At 39.2% G+C, this 27272-nt stretch overlaps 1 protein-coding gene across 11 annotated transcripts in view; it reads right to left on the bottom strand.

The window, feature by feature from the left end:
• Positions 1-27272, bottom strand: part of CACNA1G (calcium voltage-gated channel subunit alpha1 G) — a 270365-nt gene that overhangs the window by 73534 nt on the left and 169559 nt on the right. For 7 of the 11 annotated variants that reach the window (XM_089537162.1, XM_089537177.1, XM_089537228.1 and 4 more), the window contains 4 exons: positions 21372-21498; positions 14768-14893; positions 14147-14236; positions 13758-13971 (listed from right to left, as the gene is read on the bottom strand). In XM_089537162.1, the coding sequence (XP_089393288.1) occupies positions 13758-13971; positions 14147-14236; positions 14768-14893; positions 21372-21498 (557 nt within the window). The remainder of the gene's footprint in view (positions 1-13757; positions 13972-14146; positions 14237-14767; positions 14894-21371; positions 21499-27272) is intronic. The other 4 variants (XM_089537170.1, XM_089537202.1, XM_089537209.1 and 1 more) reach the window with 1 other exon arrangement.

Here is a 27272-nt window from a genome sequence, read left to right as displayed (position 1 = left end):
GTTGACAACAGTAAAATATAAAATACAACAATTAAAAACACTTTATCCCTCCCCCCCTTAAGACAGTATTAAACAGTATAACATATTAAAAACACAATATCAAAGCATAAAAACAACAATTAAAAACTAAAACCCCTGATATCCCTCTGTTGATCCTCAACCATCACTAAGATGGGGCAACGGGAGGAATGAGGGAATCAGGGAACCTGGGCTGGGATGGTTAATCTGGAAAGGCCTGCCGGAAGAGATCCGTCTTGACCGCTTTTTTAAAGCTGTCTAATGATGTTATCTGATGGATCTCATCCGGCAGGTCGTTCCAGAGTTTGGGGGCGACAGCTGAGAACACCCTCTGGGAGGTCGCCGCAAGCCTAGATTTTAGAGGCTGCAGTAAGTTCTTCCCAGAGGACCAGAGAGCGCGGGGAGGATTGTACAGGAGGAGGCGGTCCCTGAGATAGCTTGGACCCAAGCCATTTAGGGCTTTAAAGGTGATAACCAACAACATATAAATTTTTTCCTTGTGGATTCTCCATACCCTCCATAATGATCTTCTTATAATATGATCTTTGAATTCTTTATTTAATTCTACCCTATCCAACCACATATACGCATGCCACCCATACCTTAGATTGAATCCTTCCAAATTTAGTTTTTTTTCATTTTCCAACTCTATCCATGTCCTTATCCACTCCATACAGCATGCGTAAAAATACAATTTGAAATCTGGCATTCCTAATCCTCCTCTCTCAGCATCTGTTAACGTTTGCCATTTAATTCTCGCTTTCCTTCCTGCCCAAATAAACTTTCTTAACTCCTTCTCCCATTCACTGAATATTTTATTATTTACTATAATTGGTAGGTTTTGAAATAGAAATAAGACTTTAGGCAGTACACACATTTTTACAATCGCTATTCTCCCTAATAGAGATAATTGTAACTTTGACCATTTTTCTAAATTTTTCTTTATTTCTTGCCAACTTGCTTTATAATTGTTATCAAATAATTAATTATTTTTTTTGTAATCTGAATTCCCAAGTATTTGACCTTTTTCTGTATTTGTATCCCTGCTTTTTCCTGTATTTTTTTTTGTTTATTTTCCTTAATGTTAAATGCGATTATTGCTGACTTTTCCTTATTAATTTTGAATCCTGCTAAGTTACCAAATTCATTTATTATTTCTAAGATTCTACTAATATTTTCAATTGGGTTTTCTACTATTACCATTACGTCATCTGCAAATGCTTGAATTCTTATTTCCTCTCCTTTAATCCTAGCCCCTTGTATCCTTCCTTCCTGTCTTATTTTGTTACATAATATTTCCAAACACATTATAAATAGAAGGGGAGACAATGGGCATCCTTGTCTTGTAACTTTGCTGATTGTAAATTATTTTGTTTTAACATTGTTTATTATAATTTTTGCTTTTTGTTCTTTATATATCTCTCCTATCCATGACTGCAAATTAATCCCAAAATCCAATTTTTAAAATATTTTTGTCATAAAAACCCAATTCAAATTATTGAAGGCCTTTTCTGCATCTAAAAATAGCATAGCTGCTTCCTTACCTGGTTTTTTTTCATAATACTCTATCAAATTTATTATTATCCTTATATTTTGCTTTGCCTGTCTGTTTGGTAGAAAACCACATTGGTCCTCTTTTATCCAATCCTTTAGAATTTTTTAAATTCTTTCTGCCATTATGATTGTAAATATTTTGTAATCTACATTAAGAAGCAAGATAGGCCTGTAATTTTGAGGATATCTCTGATCTTTCCCTTCTTTAGGGATCAAGGTTATATTAGCCTCTTTCCACGTGCTTGGTACTCCCTCTACCAATATTTTATTAAAAACTCTTTCCATTGGTTCTAACAGTTCCTCTTCAAAAATCTTATAGTATTATAAAGTAAACCCATCAGGGCCAGGTGCTTTACCTTTTTTCCCTTTTTTATCGGTTCACTAATCTCTTTTTTTGTGATCCCTTGATTTATAGTTTTCTTTATTCCTTCTTCTATTTCAATTTTCTCTATTTTCTCTATATAATTTTCTAGTTTTCTAAATTTCCCTTGGCCATACTCCCTTTCTCCATATAACTCTTTATAATATGCATAAAATATATCTCTTATTTTTGTTTGTTCTGTTGTAATCCCCTGGTCCCCAAATATCTCAACAATTTGTCTAGACTCTTTCATTTTTTTTAACTTTATAAGCCAAGAATTTACCTACTTTATTTCCTTGTTCAAATTGCCTTTGTTTTATAAATTTCATTTTTTTCCTTACCTCATCTACCATACTTACCTCTAATTGTTTCTTAAGGGTTTTTATTTTTTTCCTCAATTTCTCATTTCCTGGCTCCTCTATTATCTTTTTTTCTATACCTTGTATCTCCTCTGAATTTTTTTTTAACCTCTTCTTTATTTCTCCTATCTCTCTCACTTTTTTTCTTTATTAAAATTCCTCTAATTACTGCCTTATGTGTGTCCCGTATGGTTTTCATACTGGTGTCCTTTTCAGTGTTTTCTAAAAAAAAAAAAATATTTCATTTGTTCTTTTACCTTTTTTATTAACTCTTTATTTTTTAGTAATGTATTATCCAATCTCCAATTATAGTCTTTTTCTCTTTGTTCTAATTCTAACCAAATTTGGTTGTGGTCTGAATTCTTATTTATCTTTATTTTAACCTCTTTCACTTCTCTCATCATCTCTGTTGATATAAAGAACATATCTATTCTTGACGCAGAGCTGTGCGGAATTGAGAAAAAGGTATGGTGTCTAAGATCCTTATTTTTGATTCTCCAGGGATCCGATAGGGATAGTATATCTAACATATCAAAGAATTTTTCTGGTAACTTCCCTTGACTCTCTGCTATCTTTTTGTTTGACATTCTATCTAATTTTGGATTAACTACCCCATTCCAATCTCCCATGAATATATAGTATTCATATTTCAAATTTACTATTATCTTTAACAAGTTTTTATAAAATTTTGTTTTCTTTCCGGTTGAACCGTATATTCCTACTATCAATGTCTGCTTTCCATTCACCATCACTTCGATTCCTACATATCTGCCTTCCTCATCATTTAGCACTTCTTTCACCGGAATCTTATTTTTAATATATATTGCTATGCCGTTTCTTTTCCTTGTGCCTGCTGATATAATCACCTCCCCCAATTTTGGATTTCTTAGATATTTTCCATTTTTTTTTCTTTATTCTCGTCTCTTGGATGCTGCAAATATCCCATTTCTGTTTTTCCAGCTCATGAAATATCTTTTTCCTTTTATAACTTGAGTTCATTCCTTTTATATTCCATGAGAGGAACTTCATTTTCGTTACTGTTTGACTTTCTCCTTGTTATTGTTCTTTTCTTCTTGCTCCTTATTTTCGGACTTCTTACTCCTTCTTACTCCTTCACTTCTTCCCACTCTTTCCTTTCTTCAATTGTGATTTCTGAGTTTTCTCTTAGAATCCTCAGTTCCTCTTCCCATTCCAGATCCACTCCCCCTGTTGCTCCTGCGGGGAGGTCTTCTTCCTCCGTTCCATCTTTTCTCTCCGTCTTTCTTTTCTTCCTTCTTTTCCTTTTCTTTCTCTTCTTTTTCCTTTTGCTTTTGGATTTGCTCCTGTTCTTCTCTTCTTCTTTCAGCCTCTAAATCCTTATCCAGTTTCTTGTCTTCCTTGAACCATTTGTTGTAGAATATTTTTGCCTTTTCCACTGTATCTATTTTGTAATGTCTCTGCCTCCACATGAAGGAAACTCCCTCTAGCAGCTCCCACTTACATCTTATGTTCTTTATTTGCAGCACTCTTGTTAAATTTGAATAGTCTCTTCTCCTCCTCAAAACGTCACCAGGTATGTCTTTAAAAATTTGAATTTCGTTGCCATCTACAGTAATTTTCTTTTTATAGCTTTCCTGAATTATTCTATCTTTCACTCTCTCTCTTGTAAAATAAACCACAATGTCCCGTGGCAAATTCCTGTTTTTGGCTGCAACTGGGTTTACCCTAAAGATTTTATCCACGTCCAAGTCCAAAAATTCTGGTTGGCACTCTATCAAATTTGCTAGCACTGGAACTACTTTATCATATAGGTTCTCATTGTATTTCTCCTTTAAGCCTCTTATTTTAATGCATTTCCTTCTATCCTTCATCTCCTTTATTTTATTTTGATCTTTTTCTTGTGCTTGTGCCAAAGTTAATTCTTGCGTTACTCTCTCTAACTCCTCAGTTTTCACTTCCAGTTTACTCACTTTCTTCTTAATTCCTTTCATATCTTCCGATAGTTCTGCCATTGTGTTTTTTAAATCTTCCATGTCTTTCTTAAAGTCTGCCCTTAGTTCATCTCTAGAGTCTTTGATTTCTTGTCTTATATTTGTCTCTATTTTTTGTATTGCCTCTAATATCTTCCAGTTAGAGTCTGCAGTTTTAAGTTCCACTGAGGGTCTTCACGGCAGCATCTGCCTTGCTTCCACACCTTGCATCATCTTTTTCTCCTTTTCTTGTCCTCTAGTCATCATTTTAAAGTCCTTTATTATCAGTGTCAATGTTGTTATTCCTCCTCACCACCACGTGTCGCTCTATTTCTTATATAAACTGAAATTCTCCTCCAGTTCCTTATTTCTATTTCCAAGTGTAGTTATATCTCCTCGCCGCTTGATGTCGTTTCCTTTTTTCCCTCCTGTTAACTCTCTACCCGATCTTTCTTGCCTCCACTCTTTTCTCTAGCTGGGAGCCACTTCCTGTTCCTGTCCCTTCACTTCCCTTCCTTACACGCGGTGCCTGACCTTGAAAACGCTGAGCAGTAAGTTTAAGTCCTGGTGTCCTCTACCTCTCTTCCCAATCCAAAAATTGTCTTCTTCTCTTCCTGATCCGTTGTTGTCTTCTTCTACTCCTGGTCCATTGCTGTCTTCTTCTCCTCCTGGTCCGTTGTCGTCTTCTCCTCCTGGTCCGTTGTCGTCTTCTTCTCCTCCTGGTCCGATGTCGTTTTCTTCTCCTCCTGGTCTGTTGTCGTCTTCTCCTCCTCCTGGTCTGCTGTTATCTTCATCTCTTCGTAGTCCAATGTCTTTTCTTTCTCCCCCTACTCTTTTATCATTTTCTTCTCCTCCCGGTCTGCTTCTCCTTCACTCCTTCTTCTCTTCTGCACCCACAGTCTTCCCTCCTCTCCCTTACTCCAAGCTGCCGGCTGGGTTGCTTCTCCCTCGGTTTGTAAATCCCCTTCCACTGTCCACTCATTCTTCCTTCTTATTATTTTATAGTCTTAGATTTGACCTTCTCCGATTCCAACTTTCCTCCTCTTTACCTCCGATAAAGTATATTTGATGAGGATCTCAATCCCCAGCAACAGCTTCTTTCCTCTCAACCTTTGTCTTCTTGTCTTTCCCCTAAAATCTGGGCCGACGGGGCTTGCTTGCGCCCTGCTTATAGTCGCGGTTTGCCCTCGTCCTCCTTCTCGCCACTGATCCTCCACAAAAAGCCCCTTTGGGGGCTCCCTCTGCAAAATCCGATGGTCCCTGGAGAACCCCGCGGGCCCGCCCGAGTCCCCTTTACCGGGGGGAGTGATTTTCCCACACCAAAAATACTATAAGCGATGCAGCTACCTCACCTGCTACTGCGAGTTGCAGCTTTCACTCTGCCATCTTTCCCGGAAGTCAGTTTGACTTCATTTTAACTGCCTTGGGTCAATGCTATGGAATTCTGGGATTTGTAGTTTTGTAAGATACAGTATTTAGCCTTCTCTATCAGAGAGCTCTGGTGTCACAACAAACTACAAATCCCAAAATTACACAGTATTGAGCCATGACAGTTAAAGCAGTGTCAAACTCCATTATTTCTGCAATGCAGATGTAGCCTCACCCAAGTTACCCAAACCCAAATCAGCCCTAGGGAACAGAGAACTACAGTTGGCCCTCCCCATTTGCAGCTTTGACTTTTACAGTTTTGATTATTTGAGTTTTGATTAATATGTTCTCTCTATGAATCTCTAAGTCCTCCAGTGCAATTCTACTGGAAGCTGAACATAGAGTTGTGCTGGAGAACTAAGAAATTCCTAAAGAAAACACTTCTCTAGGAATTTGTAGGTCCTTCAGCATGATTCTATGATCAATATCTGGGAGATATTGACCACAGAGTTGCACTGGAGGACCTAGAGATTCTTAGAGTGGTGTTCTCCTAGGTAAAAAGAATGCTGTTTCTTTTATTTGTAGTTCTTCCACATTCATGGGGGTCCTTCACCCCTAACCCCAGCGAATGTTCCATTATAGTTGATTTTTTTAAAAATTGAGTATATTAATGTGTGAGAAATGAAATAGGACTGGAAATTCTTCTCTGTTCTGAAATAATAGCAAATGAAGGGAGAAATTGTCTTCTCTCATAAACTAATACAGCCTTAAATTGATCTCAGTGTTACAAGTGAATAACATGGGGATTATTATATTCCATAACAGCACTGGGGAAAAGAAAGCCCTCAATGAAGCAAGTTTGTTTTCTGTTGCTCCAAAGACTAGGATATGGAGCAATGGATTAAAACTACAGGAAGACAGATTGTACTTAACTATTAGGATGACCTTCCTGATTATGACAGTTGTTTGACAGGGGAATACACTTTCTTGGAGTGTGGTGGAATCTCCTTCTTTGGAGGTTTTTAAACAGAGGTTGGATGGACATCTGTTGGGAGTGCTTTGACTGTGTATTCCTGCATGGCAGCGGGTTGGACTGGGGAGCCATTGTGGTCTCTTCCAGCTCTTTGATTCTCTGATTCTATGAAATCATACCTCATGCCTTCCTTGTTCTCAGTCAGTAAAGTACTGACAGTGTCAGTGTGCCATTTGGGATATGTTATAATCAGAAGAGAACATGAATGCAGAATGAATTTTCAAAGGAAGGCATGAGGTGCCTGCATTCCTCAAGTTATTTGGCCTAAAAATTGTCACCATGAAACCCCATTAAAGTCAGCCGGGCTCTGCCAGGATTAGTTTGGACTTGAATAATTATCTAATTGCATGGGAATATTGGAACCAAGACAGAAAACTGTTGCACAAGCTTAATTGGCCTGATTCTTGCCCTGTGTGCTAGAGGCAGATGGAGACAGGGAAACTTCTTCACTATAGCATTGATTTCATGCCGCTTACTCCAGCTTCAACAAATTGAAAGATTAACAGGTTATCTAGAATTAAATGTTTATAGAAATATTTTACTCACTTAAAAATATGTGACATCAAAAAGTACTCCAACTGTAGTAGAGTTGGCAAGATGAAGTGGTATTTATATATATATATTTCTATTCCAGAGCTAAGAAAAATATTATTACTTTTTGGAATACAATTCACAGACATTCCCAGCCAAAATGGAAATGTAGAGATTCTGGGGGCAGTAGTCCAAAAAGTAACAGTTCCTCCTGTCCAATATTTGTCTCCATCCGCTCCTTCATCAGAACTACTCTGCAGGTTTCCAGGCAGCTTTCAGAAGTAACTAGGTACAAATAACTAATTGCTTATAATTGATTCATTTGATAATATCTAAGGCATAAATAAGTTATGTATGATTATAACTTAACAAAGCAAAATGTGGCTTTTTGGGGAGAAGTTTTATTTTATAATTATGGGGTCATGTCCTCATTAAATGCTGTTGTAGGAAGATCACTGTATGGTTCAAGTGCTGCACCTTATGCTCTGTAGTGGTGTTCATGGTGTTTTAAAATAATAGTTGTGTGCCCAAATGCACACCTACTCCTGGCTTTTGGACACACAATGAAGACAATTTTAATCTGTACATCGCATGATTTTTACTTCTGTTTTAAGGCCTCCTTCAAGTTACTACAAAACAAAAAACAAAACCCCAAATATATATCTTTTGCAATCCTAGATCAGCTGCATTTTAAACTGTTTTTTTTAAAAAAATCTTTGCTAAGAGTTTTAAGGATTTTTCTACTTTTTAATTCAGTTATTTTCTGGTAGTGGGCAGGAGAATAAAGTTGCTAGGCAAATGACACGTGTAAATGTTTTTGCAGCTCTTTCTTTCTTTCAAAAATCATTTTCAACAAAATCTAAATGTCAGGGTTATATGTAGTGGAGAAGCTTCCAATCATAAACCTTTTGACTGGGAGAATGGATGTCCAGTAACAATTTGTTTTAAAAATGCTTGAGGCAACAATGATAGGAAGAGAAAGTGTCTTGTACAGCAGCTAAAAGCATTCTGATGCTCTTGTCAACACATAATTTTAAAAATAATGTTTGTTACTTTTGACAAACCAGAAAGGAAACATTTAATTGCAAAGCTATCTATCTTGAGAGAGAAAAGCCTGGAACTATTGTTGTCATATTCAAGTCATTTCCGACTTATGGCGACTCAAAGGCAACCCTATCATGGGGTTTTCTTGGCAAGATTTGTTCAGAGGAGGTTTGACATTGCCTTCCCCTGAGGCTGAGAGCATGTGACTTGCCCAAGGTCACCCAGTGGGTTTCATGGCTGAGTGGGAATCAACCCCTGGTGTCCAGAGTCCCATTCCAGCATTCAAACCACTGCAAGACATTGGCTCTATAACTGCAGCTAATCACATATCCTCTAACTGTCCCAACTGTGTGTGTGTGGGGGGGGGGGGGGGGGAACAGTCTCAATTAACTCTCTGTTGTCCCACTTTTTCAGCTGCTTTTAAAATGTCCCAGTTTATCTCTCCTTCTTCCACTTGCCCCCTTTGTCTTTTATACTTAAACTGCTACAAGCAGAGTTCAAAGTGAAAAAAAGCCTTTTGCACTCCATGAACTGGGCGAGGAGAGGAGGGGCAGAAACTTGTCTTTCCCAGTAGCTCAGGCAAAAGCAAATTCCTGCAATCTCTTCTAGCTTATGGATTCTTTATTCTTAATAACTTTTGTTATCTTGAACATACTCTGATGTTGCCAGGCCTTATATGTCCTGGTTTTCATTTGTGAGATGTTGAAGGGTACGCCATAGCTAGGACATAGATGAACACATTCATCCATTTCTTTGTGTGGCAAAGTCAGGGGAAGAGTGAAATGCTCTCAGCTGATAAGGCTAGGGCTCATCTGGTGCCTGGAAAATGGCACCCAACAGCTTGGCCAGGTCTGCTGATACTTCCTCTGGGGATTTGGGAGGAGGAGACAAATTGGCCAACATATGCAAGAGCATGCAGAGTCCCAATCTCAGGTGGTTCCTGCAGCTGCTAAGCTAGTTTTATATGCTGCTAGTCATCCTGAACAGAATGGCACAGTGTATGAGATGGACACTCCATAGTTGCCACAGATCACTGACTGAAGATAGCGAGGACATGAGAGAGAGCCTTTTTGGTTGCTGCTCCCACCATCTGCAACTTCCTTCCATGGAAGCCTAGGCTGGCCGTCTCCCTGCTTTTCTTTCGCCAAGCAAAAAACATTTTTAATTTAAACAAACTTTTAATGGTTAAGCAGGCAACATTTTTAATACAGATTTATGTTTTACCTGTTTTTAACTTTTGTATAATTTTTAATCAGTTTTATATTGTGCTAATGTGGTGTTTTAAAGTTGGTTTCAAAACTTGTTGTAAATGTTTTTAATTTGTTGTGGAATCTGCTTTGGGTCCCAGCCTGGAAGGAAGGTGATATACAAATAAAGGAAATAAATATATAAAATGAATAAAATAAGGTAACAGTGTAGATTCTTCTCCTTTGTAAAACTTTTCAGTGGCAAGGTTGACCTAGGCGCCTCTGCAGGCCTGATTTTGAACACTTGCAGACCAGAGATTTCTCCATACCCTGGTCTACATGGCAGTATCTTTTGTAATAGTTTCCCATACCTCAGTAGACTATCTTGCTGTTACTTTTCCATATACTGAGGGTGGGAAACATGTGGCCCTCCATATGTGGTTGACTGCAATTCCCATCACTACTAGCCAGCATAGCCAGTGAGGAAATATGCTGAATGCTGGAGTCCAGCAACTTTCTCGAGGACCACAATGTCCTATCTTTACCTTCATACATTCTGAATAACTGAATACACAGATGGACTTTTGTGCAGAGAGTTGGTTATGAGGCATGTTTGTAGGAAATTACCCATTTGCACTCCACCCCTGCCAAATAGACTGTTTCTCTCTGTAATTTAATGTACCCTTCCTCAACCAAGTACATTCTGGATGTGTTGAACTGCAGCTCTCTCACATCCAAAGGGAAAGGCAGATTGTCAGCATTTTTCATGAATTTTAAAAGAAAAGTGAGAAAGTAAAAGAGATGTCTTTGAAAATAACAATTATAGCTAATGTGAAATTGGTTTCTTTAAAAAGGTAGTGATTTACTTTAAAAAGGAACAATAAAAGACAATGTGAAATTAATTTCCAAGGAATTATTAATCGCAAATGGAAACATGTATTAGGTGAAAACGCTTTCAATATATTTCTTTGGGGGAAGAAGCAATTAAACTCTCACCACATTTGTTCCAGCCATTCATAATGAGTCTCATTAGTGGGGATCATCATTCTGAGGTTTATGAATGACGTTTATAGTATTGTAGCATGTATTAAATCCTTACTTAAATTCATTTTCAAACTCAGGAAAGCAGAATACACAATCAGCCTGACCTATGTAATGTGTGTCACAATATTAACTTAGCTATAGTTTATCTTTACATTTAATGTGTGAAATTTGTGTGTTTATAAACACAATCAGCAGTTAATTCATGTACATTATAGTGTCTGTAATGCAATTTATTACTATCCAAGAGTTCAAATACTCTCATACTATTAAAATTAAAAATAACAATGTAAACCATTTTCTGAACAAAAGAGTAAGTATATATATCTGTGATAAGTATATTTGTGAATTACATGTCAACTGATGTGATGCCTGCTCTTCCTGGACCCTGACGACTGGCCTTGGCATGGGGTAGCTACATAGCTAAGATAAAGTGTTTGATTCAGGACAAGTTGGATAGGGAATGTTGTCTGTATATATGCTTCTGCTACTCAGGAGCACATGAAAGGAGGGGGGGGGGATAACATTGTAGGCCAGGGAGAGGGAACCTCAGACTCTTGAGGTGAACCCAGCCTTCCTAAGGTCACAGTAGAGCTTCTTAGACTTTCCCAGAGGTACATGCTTCCCACCCCCAAGTCACCATCATTTTGGGATTTCTCAGTTTCTGCATGCTTTTTTCCCCCATTTAAAAAACAAACAAACAGAAATTCCTCTTTTAAGCCACTGGAAGAGAGGGCCTGAATCTAAAATATACTGGTAGTTTTGGTCCGAGCATTTGCCTTTGGTGCTGTCTACTGGGAAATGTATATTTCTCTTCCAGAGAATTAACTGAATTCAAAGAGGTCCTCTACTCTTGTTGTAAGAGTTCAAAGAGAAGCTGAACAATAATAGGCAATGAACAGGCAACTTAAGCCTGTGGCAGAAAAGGGGACAAGGAAGGAATCTAGTGGGACAGTACATAAAGAAGGAATGAGACAGTGAATAAAGTCCTGGGCTGAGACCCACTGAAAAACACAAAAACAAAAAAGTATAGAGGAAGGTAGGCCTTATGTGTGTGGTGGTGGTGGTGGTGAGACGTGGCACACCATTTTAATGTTTCACACAGGTTCCTACTATACCAGACCTAGGAGTTTATCACACTAGCGAGATTTCACGGGAAAACGGGAATTAAACTAGATTATCACACGGCATCACAGTTAACGTGAAATAATGCAAAGTTAATCCGAATGCAAAGTAGAGAAAACTGGCAATCCGAAAGTTAAAAAAAACCTGCTGTTTTTCTCTGCTTTGCATTTGGATTAACTTCACGTTATTTCACTTGGGCAGTCCCTAATGTGATAAACTAACCAAATTTGCAAGTTTGGTTTAAATTCAAATGTACTTTAAATCACGTTTAACTCCCATTTTCCTGTGGGATCTCCCCTAGTGTGATAAAGCTCCTAGTTTGGTTTAGACCTGTAGTATTGTTTAAGACTCCACAGGAGTGCATTTGCTTTGCATATGTGTCTCAGTGCTTACATTTCTTTATGCAGGACCTTTCGCCTTCCTTCTTAAATCCTCCCTGAGGGGCTCTTCTAACTGTTGTTTTACTTTTCATGATTATGTTACCGTTTTATAAAAGTAATGTGCATTTGACATCAAAACTTGGAAGAGTATGTGCCTTCACTGAGAGACCAAGGGTAGATTTCCATACTGCCTTTCTGCACAAAAATGTGTTTTGTTTGTATGTTTATCCTCCTTGCCATGCTTCTGACATAAATTGCAGTTATTTTCACTAAAGCATTTGCAGATACTACACCAGCAGAATTTAAACTGCATGGATGTTTTTCACTGATGTAGTATCTGTAAATACACTAACAATAATATCTTCAGCCAGCCCCTTCAAATTTTATATCTGTTTGTGCAATGGGAAGCATCATTTGTACAAACCCATGGACATTGGGTAAAAAAAGGCAACTATCCTAAGACATATGCATAAGAAATTGTGCATACATGCATCTGGACAAATTAATGTCATTGTTTCCAGAGTACCATACAGTCTCATAGCTTGTAATGGATACCTCTTACTTCACAACACAACAGTTTTGCCAAACTCAGTAAGAAGCCACTGTGTCATTGTGGCTTGATTTTAAACGTCTGAAATGGAATCCTTTCGTTCAAATAAATGTAATTAGACTATATCCTTCAACTTTTAAAAAAGTTTTTCAGAATCCAGCAGAGATGGATAAAGTGTCTGATTAACGCAGCTTTCAAACATCATGGTATCATCTTCTTAAACTTACAGAAGGAGCATATAGAGAAACACATCAGAAATTTCACTGACTGTTAAGATAATTAAACAACAACAACAAAGACTCCTACAGATTTAATAATGTTGGACCAAAAGGAGTGAAATAAACGTGAAAGAGATAATTGGGGGGAGAGGACAGCCATGAAAACATTTAAAGGTGAAAGTAACAAAAGTGGTACCATGAACAAACAAATGGACACTTAAAAGGAAAAAAAATCCAAGCAAAATAGAAGGCATGCAAAATGGAGGAGAGTTCCTCTGACCTGTGACCTCTGACCTGAGCATTATTTCCTGCTTTTTTAATCAAACAGAAACTGAGGTTAAAAAAAGACAGTATGTGAAGTTTCTCAGATTTCCAAGAAGTCTCATGAATGTATAAAAATATTTTTTAAAAAGTATTTTAAGCAGTCCATCACATTTATGTGTCAGTGGATTTACTCCAAATTGACTTAATTTCATTTGGGCAATTTCATTTTTTTTTAAAAAAGAAAAAGAATCTGTATTTCTCAAGTAAATGCACTATATTTTCAAGCATTTCTTAAGCAAGGCTGCTTTGTTATTACATCCTTGAATTCACAATGTAATTTCATGAATCTTTATGTAAACTAGCTTAAAAATTGCCAATTGATTTCCCTGTGACATTACAAGGCTGTAATAAACCAAATAGTGAAGCTAATTAACAGCAACAGTGCGTAACATGCTGAAGATCCTTGGCCTGTTCTGGAACTGTTTGTTTTCACATCTGACATTATTTGCGTAATGCTAAACTGGGCAATGAAAATGATAGATCTTTGAAAATTACAATGTTTTAATTCAACTAGCATACTATAGTTGCAAATCATGCAGCCATTGCTCTGTTTCCATGGCCTTTTGCTTAGTTTATGCCAGTGCTAGATCCTTCATGCAAATTTCATAGCTGGACATGCTTTTGGGAGTAATCTGCGTCAAGTGCTAGGCAGGGAGATATGAGGAAACTGTCAAAGGTCAAGCAGGACTCAGAAAGATGTGGAAAGACTACCGACCAGCCATCTGTTTCTCCTTACTCCTTCTCTTTTTCTCCAGCCGTTTGAGTCTCTTCTCTTCTCGCCTCTTAGCTTCCTCCTCCTCCTGATGTTGGCGACACTTATGAAAATTTTCAACCACGACTCCCACAAACATGTTGAGGACAAAGAAGGCAACTATCAGCAGGAAAGATATGAAGTAGAGGAGCATCCAAGGATTATAGTTCATGATTGGCTGCAAAACAGAAGAGATCATTAAAATATTACTGCAGCAGGGTCTATGAAACAAGGTTCAACATATGTGCAAAGCAGGACTGGACCTTTCTGTATCTATGACAGTACACATATCTGCAGTAATTTTTGCTAAGCAACGAGCCATCTCTGTCTCTGTGATTTCTAGGAACACTTACCTGCTGATCCACTCCTACAGCATCCAATCCATCATACATGATGTCAACCCACCCATCTTTGGAGGCCAAAACAAACAGAGACATTAGGGCCTAGAAAAGCAAGAGGAAACAGAGCATTACATTATATTTGAGTAAAGTGTTTAATTTACTGAGTGCAGTACAACTCTGCTGTTTTCTTTGTTTATGCACTTTGCTTGCTGTTTCATCTTGCTAGCAAGGTAACCATAAAAAGGGTTAACTGAAGAAGCAGGGAAACAGCCGACTGACTATTCCACCCTCTAGGCTTCCACTGCTCACTTCTAATTAGTCCCTGCCATGCTACTAAAAATGGATGGTTTCCAATGGCAGTTTGCAAATGAATGGAGATATTAGGATATGCTGGGTACATGGTGTCCAGTTTCACAAGACAAGGCTTTTTGTGAGAAATATGTGGTTTGCTATGTAGCTGTCAAGTAGTCACATGGTGGATGCACTTGATATTGAAAATGCAGACTTGTGAATAGTATAATGGGGACCTTTTAAATGCACACGGTAAGCTTCAATATCTGTAAGAATACTTCACATTTGTTTTGAATCAAGGAAATAAAGGAGCAAAGAAGCAGATTACCATTCCATCAATACCTGGCCGAGATTATCAAAATTATACTTGTGCCGGACCCATTTATAGCTGGCTTCTGCACAGTCAGACTTGTTGGTGATGTTCCTCGTATTCTCCCCCTGGCAGACAAAAAACTTCCCTTTGAATAACTGTGAAAAGGAAAAGTGGTAAATGAATTGCTGTAAGTAACTGACAGAGAATGCCCAGTTATAAGATAATTCTGAAGTTTTCGCTCAGCTGACCCCACAGAATCACAGATTTGGAATGGGCCCTATAGGCAATCATGCTGTACCTCTATGGAATGGCAATCATGCTCTACCATTTATGGAATGCCCTCTCCAGAAATGCCTGCCCTTCCCTTGAGCTTCTGGCACAAGGTTCAAAAGATTTTAATTACTCTGGTTTTGCATGAATTACGTTATGCTGTTATTCTCTCCCCCTGTAAATTCTTTAGCTGTTTTATGCCACTTCTCTTATTTATTTATAATGGTTTTACTGCTCCTTTGACCTTTGGATATTTAATGAGTTATAACTTTTGTTTGGTTATTTTTATGCATTTGTGAATCCACTGTGAATCCATTTCATTAAAAGGTGGTATGTAAATCGCTAAAATGACCAAATCAAATAAAATGGATCACTCAGTTCATGTATTTAACAGGCTGGAGGTGGGTGGGAGAGTAACATCAGATAAAGTAATAAGAGAAGAGTTTTCCTCCCTCTCTCATAAATCCAGAACGTGGAGTTATACAAGGAAGTCAAATGGTGGGAAATTCAGGATGTGTGCACACTGCAGAAATAAAGCAGTTTGACATCACTTTAATTGGCATGGCTACATCTGGTAAAATCCTGGGATTTGTAGTTTGGTGAGGAATACAGCTTGGTCTGTCAGAATACTCTGGTGCCTCACCAAACTACAAATCCCAGGATCTGTAGGATGGAGTTATGGTAATTAAAATGCTTTCTATTTTCTGTCAAACGGCTTTACTTCTGGAATGTGGATATACCCACAGGAAATGCAAGAGGTTGCCCTTCTTTACATAGTACATCGATACATTACAGAATTCTCTTCCTGAAAAAAGGCATTTTCACCAACTTCAACAATTTTTAAAAGAGATGAAACATTCATAGAGGATCAGACTATCAGTGATGGCTACTGGTCATTACAGTTACTAGGTCCAGGATCCAACCAGCCAGCTTCTCAATATCAGAAGCTGGAACACTATACCAGAAGGCCTTCATCTCCTATTTGTCAGCTTCCCATGGGTATTCTGGTGGTCAGTGTGGTAAAGAGGATGCTTGTCAAAATAGGTTTTTAATCTGGCCCATTGTGATGAGCAAAACTTCCACAGGTCTACATGGTGCTATGAAAAACCTTCATAATAATGTTTAGAGTTTTGAGGGTAGTTATGGAAAAAATATCAACACCTGAAGAATTAGCAGACTTTTAATGACTTTTGGATGGACTCCTTCCATCCATACAAAATTCTTCTTCTACATTGGGTTTCTATTTAGAGGTCAAAATATCACAAAAGAAGGATATTTTGTGATAGTGGGCTAATAGAGGATCTCCATCTACACTGTGGGTGTGAATTCTGCTGCCCTTGGATCTCTTCCAATGCCCCCGGCACCACCACCACTCCGACACTTTAGCCTTCTTCCTAAAGCCCAAGTTTAAAATATAAGCTAAACCACCATAATTTTAGGTTGCAAAATCCCTCTACAGTTGCAATTGTGCATTAAATATCTGTTTTGGGGACCACAGCCAGAAACAGTCTAGGGAAATAAAAAATAACAACCAGAAGTGACCAAATATCACTTTTGGCTTCAAGAATGTGGGGTCATGTGTCCCACTCAAAAATGGCTTTGCGGCCCTCTGTGTATGCCCTTCTAGTGTTTTTGTATTCTGTTTCATTTAGCATTAACATTTCCCCCTCATCACTGGGGACTATATGACCTGAACCAAAGCAACTGGTGATGGAGAAAATAAATGTTAGAGGTGCTCACACAATTTATACACACATGCTTATCTATTTCCCTTCTATAAGCAAGAAACCATATGAAGTTATATGAGAGTAGATTTCAAGTGAACATTAGAAAGAACGTCTTGACAGTAAGAATGGTTCAGCAGTGGAACCAGTTGCCTATAGATATGGTGGGGTTTCCTCCTTTGGATGTCTTCAAAAAGAGCCTGGAGATCCTTTAGCTGGATATCCTGAACTGAGCAGGGGTTGAGCTGAATGACCCATAAGGCCGCTTCTGATTCTATGATCCGATGACTCTATGGCTCTATTTCTGTACAGATGAAACTCAGTGCCGCACTGCCTCAACCAATAAGGTAACCTATAATGTGCATAAGAACAAAAGACCACCCACACCCACCCACCCAAGATGGCAGGTAGAATTCTGCTGAGGTCAGACCAAAGGCTGATCTATCCTGTTTCCCCAGCCAGCTATCTTTGAACCATGCTGAAGAAGGACATGAACACATCACCACTCTCTTGCAGGCATGCCTACAACAGTACTGTGAAGCTCACTGACTGTGATGTTTGAGGCAATATACAGCCAGGAGACAAGGCTGCTGTGCCTGTGAAAGCAAAAAGCAGTAGGTGTGCCTTCTTGCATCAACTGAATTTCTCCTATGAACAGAACTGTTAAAACACACAATTTATACTATACTGAATCTGGTGATCCCAAGCCAGTGACTTTAACAGTGCCAAATATGATTATCAACAGGGTGAAAGCTATAAAGACCCCCTAGATGATTAATTTTGTTGTTTTCTCAATGGCAAACAGGAAGTGGCAGAGCATGACCGCTATTATGATGGATGCCTGTGTCAAGCAAGGTTGTGACACCTCCACCATTTCACTGAATGACAGAAGATAGTGGCATTATCATGTTTTGTGTCTCTATGGTTGGGTTCCTTTCCCACAGGGTCCTTTAATCATCTCTTTATTTGAACTCAAAAACAGATGCCAAACTTTTAGGGCTCTGTCTGAGCTAGCCAAACAACAGAGATCAATGCAAAGCCATGCATCTCATACAAGGTGACATTTAATCTTTTTACCAAGGTGTATTGTACTGAGGAAGGAACTGGCAAAACCATCTCTGAGGACCTTATCACACTGTTTTTTTTTTAGTTCAGAACTAGGGTCAGTGCGAATTGAGTGATGCGGATTCACATTAGAACGTTCATGTATTTTCACACCTGGTTGCTTTCAATGGGAGCCCCTTGTGTCCTCCTTCCGTGAGGCTTCCGAACTGAATCCTTCCTGGCTCCTCATTTTGGCGAGTGCGCTAAATAAGTGGATTGACGGGATTCGCATTGATGGTCAGTTCGAACTCACTGCAGATTGGTCTGGTGTGGAATTCCAATCTGCCGGTGCTCCAGAACACTATCGCAAGACCCCTGGGTTGCAAATCTCCCATGATGCCCTGTTGCAATTTGCCCCATTTCCTTCTGGTTTCAGAGCAACCGGGGCTCCACTAGAGCTCTGTCTCTGCTTCCCTCTTCTTCCTCGCTGCAACTTCTTGAAGAGCGCTCTCCCCTTCCCTCCCTGCCTCTCTCTCTCTCTCTCTCTCTCTCTCTCTCTCGCACACACACACACACACACACACATCCCCAAAAGGATCCTCCGTGTCAGAGCCCCCATCCATTTCATCCTCATCTACATCTATCCTCCTGACAGAGCGCTCTGTTTTCTCACCAAACTACAAATCTTTGTTGTTGGTGGCAGTGATGTGTGCATCTGTATGTGTCCCTTTGTAGCAGTTGCCTTCTCTTAGGTTGCATCCACACTGGGGAAATAATACAGTTTAACTGCAGTTTAACTATCCTGGCTCAGTGCTATGGAATTCTGGGAACTGCAGTGTCCTGAGACATTGAGCCTTCTCTGCCAGAGAGCTCTGGTGCCTCAGCAAACTAATAACTTAAATTATTATTATTATTATTATTATTATTATTATTATTATTATTTTAAAATAATAAATTATTATTTTAAAAATAAAGTATTATTATTATGGGAGTTGGAGTTTGTTGTGGGGTCCTTGGCTCAAGGCTATGGAATTCTGGGAGTTCCATCTCTCCCTCCAGCCTCATGTTTCTTTTCCTTCACATCTGTCATCTGGATTGAAATCTACCTTCCATCCCTTTCCAGTTTCATGTGAATGTTAGCCTCTGCATCTGCACTGGGGAAATAATCCGGTTTGACTTCACCTTAACTGTCCTGGCTCAGTGCTATGGAATTCTGGGAACTGTAGTGTCCTGAGACATTGAGCCTTCTTTGCCAGAGAGCTCTGGTGCCTCAGCAAACTAATAACTTAAATTATTATTAAGGAGGCTGGAGGGAAAGATGGAACTCCCAGAATTCCATAGCCTCGAGCCAAGGACCCCACAACAAACTCCAGCTCCCATAATAATAATACTATATTTTTAAAATAATAATAATAATTTATTATTTTATAATAATAATAATAATAATAATAATAATAATAATAATTTAAGTTGTTAGTTTGCTGAGGCACCAGAGCTCTCTGGCAGAGAAGGCTCACTGTCTCAGGACACTGCAGTTCCCAGAATTCCATAGCACTGAGCCAGGATAGTTAAACTGGAGTTAAACTGGATTATTTCCCCAGTGTGGATGCAACCTAAGAGAAGGCAACTGCTACAAAGGAAAGGAGAGATGTAGATGAGGAGAATGACAGGAGAATAGATGTAGATGTGGATGAAATGTATCGGGGCTCTGACACAGAGGACCCTTTGAATTTGGCTGCCAGGGATGGGAAAATAGAAGGGAGGAAGAAAGGTGCAGCTGTCATTCCCAAGAAAGTGGAGGGGAAATAGCTGTCATTCCCGAGAAAGTGGAGCCAGGCTCCCTTCTTCACCCCGGAAGTGCAAAGGTTCAGGATGCCTTCAGGGCCACACTGAGCATGCGCAAGGGTCCCAATTCGAATCGTTCAATCCCCCATGGTATGCACCAGTGTGGAAATACAATTTGCACTCACTCCGCTTTCCCTGAATCCGCATCACGTGACTTGCCTTGGATTGGATTCCCCCTCAGTTCGGAAGGGTAACGGAAGGGCAACCAGGTGTGATAAAACAGTCATGTTATAACGTCAATCCGCATCATTCGACCCGCACTCACCCCTGATCTTAGCTCCAATAATCTCAGTGTGATAAGGTCCTGAGTATTCATCATCTAAGAAAACCCTATGATATTCATGGGGCTGCCATAAGTCTTCAGGTGATTTGAGGGCGCACACATATTGTACTGAGATGGCTGGCTGTGTTGAAAACACAAGTGGATTCACAATTATGGCCAATGACTTTTTGTTGTTGTTGTTGTTAGTGTCAAACTCTAAAGAATCAAGCTCTCCTCCTCCTCCTCCTCCTCCTTCTTCTTAATTTTCCTTGCCCCAGTGTCTATGATACATAATTTCTTGCTGTCTAATCTATGGTAGTTGTAAAGATCAGTTTATTAGGAAAATGACACAGGCAAGGACTGGGAATGATCCACTAGAAGCTTCTTATAACTAAACCGTTGAAGTCTGAAGGGATAAATGTAATGTTCGCTAAATCTGAGATTGCTTTCTGAAAACAGAGAGGTTTTCTAGTTATAGGAATATAATAGTGGAGTGCCTTGTGAGACCTTAAAGATGAAAACTTTTTATTTGGTATGAACCTTTATGGACTCTTGCCAACTTCATCAAATACAGTCGGCCCTTCTTATACACAGATTTTTTATACACGGATTCAAGCATACATGGTTTGAAAATGTTCCAAAAAAGTATAAATTTACCTTGATGTTCCATTTTTTATTAGGGACACCATTTTGCTATGTCATTATACTTAATGGGACTTGAGCATACACGGATTTTGTTATACACGGGGGATCTTGGAACCAAACCCCAGCATATAACAAGGATTCACTGTACACATCAATTTATATCTATTATAGTTGCCTTTCAATGCTTATTTCAATGAATATATTTTCCTATAAATTAAATATAAAGACAACATATATTACTACGTCACCACTATAAAAGAGGCAATTGATTAAGCAACAACCCACCTTTCTTTTGTGTACTCCTCTAGACAACATTTGGATTGGGCTGGAGGAAATTATCATGTGAATTATACTGCTTGGTGACCTTATACCTCACCCCCTGCTCCCTGGCAGATTGTGAAAATGATGAATCTTTTTGCCTGAGAACTGCATTGTATGCTACGGAGAAGCAAGTATATATTTGCTATTACACAGAGACATGCAAGAGGAAGCTACAGGCAATCAGCTACACTCCCCTGGCTGTATACACCTCCTGCATATTCTGGAAATACACATTTGTAAGATGAATACATTATGTTATTATTGGTAAGATCAAATATTTTGCATGCATCTCTAAAATAACAGCAGCACCAGTAAATTCATTTTGTTTTCCTTTCCCCCTATACTGGGACTCAAGGTGCCCTACAGAACAATGTATATGAAGCAACTCTGAGGCCTACAAGATTATTTTTACTTATTCTTTGTTCCATAGGCACCTATGGAGTAACGCATCTTACTGTAGGTATATGTATGTGTGAGGGTCTGTGAATTTATTGAATCCAGGAAATTCTACACAAAGCCTACCTGGACTCCTAAGATGCCAAAAATGATGAAGAAAGCACAGCAAATGACCACAATGTTGCCAATGGGTTTTAGAGATGACATCAGGGTTTCTACTACCAGCTTTAGTCCTTGCGCTCGGCTAATAACCCTAAAAGGGAGAAAAACAACAACAATTTCTTTGAAGGAAGCGGGACAAAAAAGCAACCTGAAATAGCAACAATATATTTTTATTCAGGAGCAAGCCCCATTATGTTCAATGGGGCATTTCCAGCAGTCCAAGTATCCAAACATATTGTAATGAGGAAGTTCCAAAATAAATAAATAAATAAATATCAGAAGAATTTAGAAAATTTCATAGAACTGGGCGGCATATATATTGCAGGATTCCTGAAGAATCCTTCTTAAAAACATGTAGCAATAGAATCACAGAGCTGTAAGAGACTACAAGGGCCCACCAGTCCAACCCCTTGATATGTAGGAACACAGAATCAAAGCACTCCTGACAGATGTCCATCCTGTTTCTTTTTAAAAACCTCCAGAGAAGGAGACTCCACCACTCTCTGAGGGAGTGACTTCCACTGTCAAACAACTCTTACATTCTTCCTAATGTTGAGGTGGAATCTCAATTTGAATTCATTGCTCTGGGTCCTATTCTCTGGAGCTGCAAGAAAACAAGCCTACTCCACTGTCAATATGACACCCCTTCAAATATTTAAACAGGGCTATCATACCACCTCTTAACCTTCTCTTCTCCAGACTCCCTAAGTCATAGGACATGGTTTCCAGTTCCTTCACCATTTTTCAGGACTGTAATATATTCTCCCCTTATGCTCTTTGATATTTTTAATGCTAACGAAAACTCCAGTTTCTGCAAAATATAAAAATATATCTACTATAAAAGTATTTAAATTAAGGCCATCACCTTGAAAAATGTAAACAGTTATGATACTGGTTGTGTGTGTGTGTGTGTGTGTGTGTGTGTGTGTAAATTAGTTGTCTGACAGTGCCTCCTGTTGAGTCTCCCCTGCTTTTTGCCCATTTTTCAAATGTTACAGTAGCTTCAAGCACATTCCACATTCCTTGCCTGAGAAATTAAATGGTATCCCATTTGGCTGCATGGACAGCACTCTCATTTCTTGTAAACTGAGTCTGGCACCATATTACCCAGCATCATTCATCAGTGTACTCCCTTCTGCTCCCTTGGACAATGGTTTGCTTCTGCCAAGAGTTTAAATGGATGGTTTTAATCTAACCCACTGTCACTTGTGGCATTATTTCCTGATTGGGATATCTTAGCATCGCTCCTAGAGGAAGAAAATCTTTCCCCCTTATTTAGTCTGCTGTTTGTTCAAAGCTTGAATATTTTATATTTTTCCTGTGTTTTAAAATAAATTAATTTCATTTCTCTCATAATAGCTGAAGCACATAGAGTACTCCACCATCCCTCCCAGGTTGTAGCAACATTTCTATTTTCCAAGAAATTAACTTAAATTTCTGCTGATCCCACTAGAAAGATTTTTTAATTGGCTTTCATCTGCTTTGATTTATTTCTTGGGAGATTTGTGTCATGACAGTATATCACCCAACATGTGGCAGTGTTAGTCAAATTGGATTTACATTTTTTGTACTATTTGATAATTTTTGTTTGTTTATTTGATTGTTCATCTATTTTGGTCAACAATGTATTTTTGGAAAATTGTCATTTGGGCAAAATGAATCAATCAATTTTCATCCATATCACTTGAATTCTCCTTGGGGCTAAGTACAATTGTTTTTACTTCTTTTGTATGCTCATAAATATGATCAATTGCATATTAGCAATAACTATTTACTTGAATGTACATCTACATGGCTCGGTGCTCCACATGCATAAAAAAACTGTGGATTAGAATTAAAAACGTGACTTATTATTGAGTGTGGTGTAGTTGAGCATTGGACTAGGACTATGGGAGATCAGGATTTGAATCCCTGCTTGGCCATGGAAATACACTGGTTGACGTTAGACATTATATTCTGTCAGCCTCAAAGGAAAGCCATGGTAAATTTCCTGTGAACAAATCATGCCAAAAAGCCACACCCTATAATCGGGTTGCCATAAGTCGAGGTTGACTTGAAGGCATACAGCAACATAAACATCAACTACTACTTAGTATTCAATTATATCACTGTTCCACCTATCTTAGAGGTGGAAAGTTGCACCCTGTAAATGGCATGGGGTTTCCAGGAGCTTTCTGTATCTGCCAGACCCCCAGCAGACCCTCAAAAGGTTCCTTGAGCCACTGAATCCCTCCTCCCATGTCTCTCTCTCTCTATTTATTTATTTCATTTGCATGCTACGTTTCTCTCAGAAGGGACCCAAGTTGGTTCACAGATAAAAACATTTAAAAAAAATTACAATAAAAATGTTAAAAGTTTAAATCATCTAAAAAGAGTACAAAAATATACAAAAGTTAAAAGCATGACTAAAACACACATATGCTATAAAAACCATCCTGGTATGATTATATATCAAATGTCTGTTTCAATAAAAACATCTTGCCTTGAAACCACTCACTCACAAACTGCAAGGTTGCGAGTTCAGTACCAGCTAATGGCTCAAACTCAACTCAGGCTTGCATCCTTCCGAGGTTGCTAAAATGAATATCCAGCTTGTTGGGAACAATTAGCTTACACTTTGTAAACTGCTTAGGGAGTGCTTAAGTGCTATTGCTATAAGAAGGCTCTCTCTCATGTCCTCACCAAGAGAGAAAGCTTTCCTCCAAATATCTTAGTGTTCTGGCAAGATCATATTGGGAGATATGGTTCTTCAAATAATCTGGACCTAAGCTGTATAGGTCATAACTAGTACTTTGCCCAGAAACAAACCAGTAGGCAGTAAAGTCGTTTCAATAACTGGCCCCATTACTGGGCCAGTTATTGAAACAACTTTACTGCCTACTGGTTTGTTTCTGGGCAAAGTATAGCAGCATTCTGGACCTGCTGAAGTTTCTGAACAGTTTTCAAACTCAGTCCTAGGTAGAGTGTGTTACAATAGTCCAAATGGAATGTGATCAAGGCATGTGTCACCATAGCCAGATCTGTATCTCAAGAAATAGAGGCAGCTGGTGCACAAGTTTTAACTGTATAAATGCACTTCTGGCCACCTGATGACACCTGGGCACTCAGGCTCAGAGTTGAAACCAGGAGAACACCCAAACTGTGAGCCTGAGATTTCATGGGGAGTGTACCTGGATTCTTTTCATTGGTGATGGCAGAGATGGGACGTGAAGCCTTATTCATGCAAACCTTGGGCTATTAGTACAATAGTCCTTCTTCTAAGGAATAGTCATGTTGGAATATAATATATTTTATCGTTTCACTATCTATATTTTTGTGGAACAATTAAAAATCAGCTTTAGAACTCTACCTCCCCATCACATTGTTAATTCAAAGTGGTTTGGTTCTGACTTTACCACTGCCATTCCACTATACCTCTATTCAACTGCCCTTTGGCTAAACTCACAAAAGCCTTGACTGAGAGTTTTACTAATGCCACATTTACCAGCAACCTTCAGTGGTACTGCATCAGTCTTGAATACAGCCCACAGTTTCATAACTGTGGATGAGTATATTCTGCTGCACTTGGAGAGGGCAAACAAGAAATCGATGGGCAAGACAGATAACACAGATCAAAACAAAGCAGCTAGAATTACTGCACACTGCTTTTTCAAGGACAAGGCTTATCAAGGGCAGGGCTACCCGAAGACTACAAGTAGCTCTGTTTGCCTTGCAGCTATTTTCTTCCCCAAAACAAAGACGAAAACCTTCTATAATAATTTGCCATCTGCCTATCTTCTCCTTGGCTACTTTACTAGATTTGGCATCAGTGCTACTGTCAGAAAAGTGAGAGAGGTTGGTAGTTGGTATTGTGCCCCCTGAATATTTCAGAATGAATATATGAGGTTGCTTATTTACCAAGTCTGGCTGTTGTTCCATCTGGTTCAATCCTATGTACTTCATCTTCCAATTGCTCTCCAGAGTCACAATAAAGATCCTTTCCCAGCATCTCCTACCTCAGAATCTTTTTGAAGAGATTTCAGAGACTAAAACATGGGTTCTTCTTCATAAAAAACTTGGGCTGTGCCACTGACCAACAGCCCCTCACATGCGTATGGGGATTCCTTCTGGCTTAGGAAGCCATTCTTGGTTTGAGACAGCCACAGCCTTTGCTTCAAGCCCAGCCCCCATCTCAAATATTTGCATGCAAACTGCACATGGATTATGCTCATGATCATGATGGCCTATAGATAGTGCCTTCATGCATTTGCAGACTAGGCCAGAAGGAGAGGCTCTGGAGACTAGTTATGTGGGCCAGTTATTATAATAAAGAAGACAGGACCCAACATTGCAGGTCTCACAAGACTTTGGCCATATGCCCATTGTCAGTTGCTGCAAAGAGAAGGGCAGGTGCTAGCTGATCTTTGAGGATAACTCTCTCATGGCTCTTCCTCTGCTAGAACAAGAGAGCAAGCTACAGGAGGAGTAAGACAGGGTAATTTCACTTCATCTCCCTTCATATACGAAGCCATTAAAAGGCAGACAGGACAGTGACTGATCCTCTCCATCTAGCAAGACAATGAGCTGTAAGAGGTTTCATATTAAGGGATGAATACTTGACATGCTTCCTGAAGATGAAAGGAAAGGGCTAAGAATGATGATGGACATACAGTGGTGAATAACAACTGGCATTCACACTCTGTGCCTGCTATTGGCAGGAATTCCATAAACAGAAAGTTTGAGTGTCTTTTTTCAGATGCTCTTTGGTCTCCTCAATATGTCTAAGACCCAAACAGTGCATGGATAAAGCAAGAAAATCCTTAATGCAATCTTTTCTTTTGCCAGGGCAGTTTCCTTTACTTCTGCAAGAATTAACATGAGTAGGAAATGCTTCCTACACAGAGGCACCCTGTGATCCATATTCTCAAAAACAGGCATCACAGACCAGTGAGCACATAGGGCTTCTCCCTACATGTGTGCAGGAATCCCCACTTCCATGACTAGTGGTAAACTAGCTCTCCTGTTTTGTTTAATTGCAGTTGCCTGTCTACCCTGAACTTCAAAGAAACCTTTGAATGGTGGCCTGCCAAAAAAAGAAAGAAAAGATGAATAAAACGTACATAGTAAAGCAACAACAGCAATAATAAAACCTCAAAGAACAGATGGCAGAAGCATATGACAAGTGACCACTTGCAATAGTTCTCATAGTCAAACTGCCCAGAGAAGAAAAGGGGCTTTGCCAGCAAAATCACATCAGGCTCAATCCCAAGCAAATGTCCCTCTGCAACTGATGCAGCAACACCAGCAGAATCAAGCAGGCTTTTCCCTGTGTAATAGCAGGAATACTCAAAGGAGGACTTCCAAAGACTGCCTCATCTTATAAGCAGACAATCAGTGTACCATGGATCATGGCCCTAAATGATGAAGGAATTGAACTGAGCTCAGATATTGGACTGGTGCCCTTGAAACTGATGAAGCACCCATGTAATATGATCACAACATCTGCTCCCACTTAACAGTCTACCAGCTGTGTTTTGAACTTATCTTCAAAGACAACTCCATGTATTATTACACAGTGGCAAAAAACCAATTAGCAGGCCAGTGGAGCGTAAGTCTCTGCCACGATACTTACGATGGATGGGTGTGGGGTAGAGACTGCTCCTTCTTTCCCATTTCTTGCAAAGCAGCTCGGGGAAACCTTGGCCCAGCTGTGTCTTCCCCAACCATTGATCAGCTGCCCTGGCACACCGGGGGAAGAAAGAGAAGCCCTCATCCTCAGTATTAGGGAGCTCCTTCTTCTCTGGGTGCTCGAGAGTGGACAGAAAGCACTCCTAAACAGCTGTTCAACAGCTGGGAAAGGGACGGAGCTGCACTGGTTAGCCTTCT

The sequence above is a fragment of the Sceloporus occidentalis genome, unplaced genomic scaffold (genome assembly GCF_023333645.1).
Source record: "Sceloporus occidentalis isolate IW3139 unplaced genomic scaffold, rSceOcc1.0.p SCAF_1, whole genome shotgun sequence".
NCBI classification, from domain to species: domain Eukaryota; kingdom Metazoa; phylum Chordata; class Lepidosauria; order Squamata; family Phrynosomatidae; genus Sceloporus; species Sceloporus occidentalis.
This window is presented reverse-complemented; position numbering and strand designations above follow the sequence as displayed.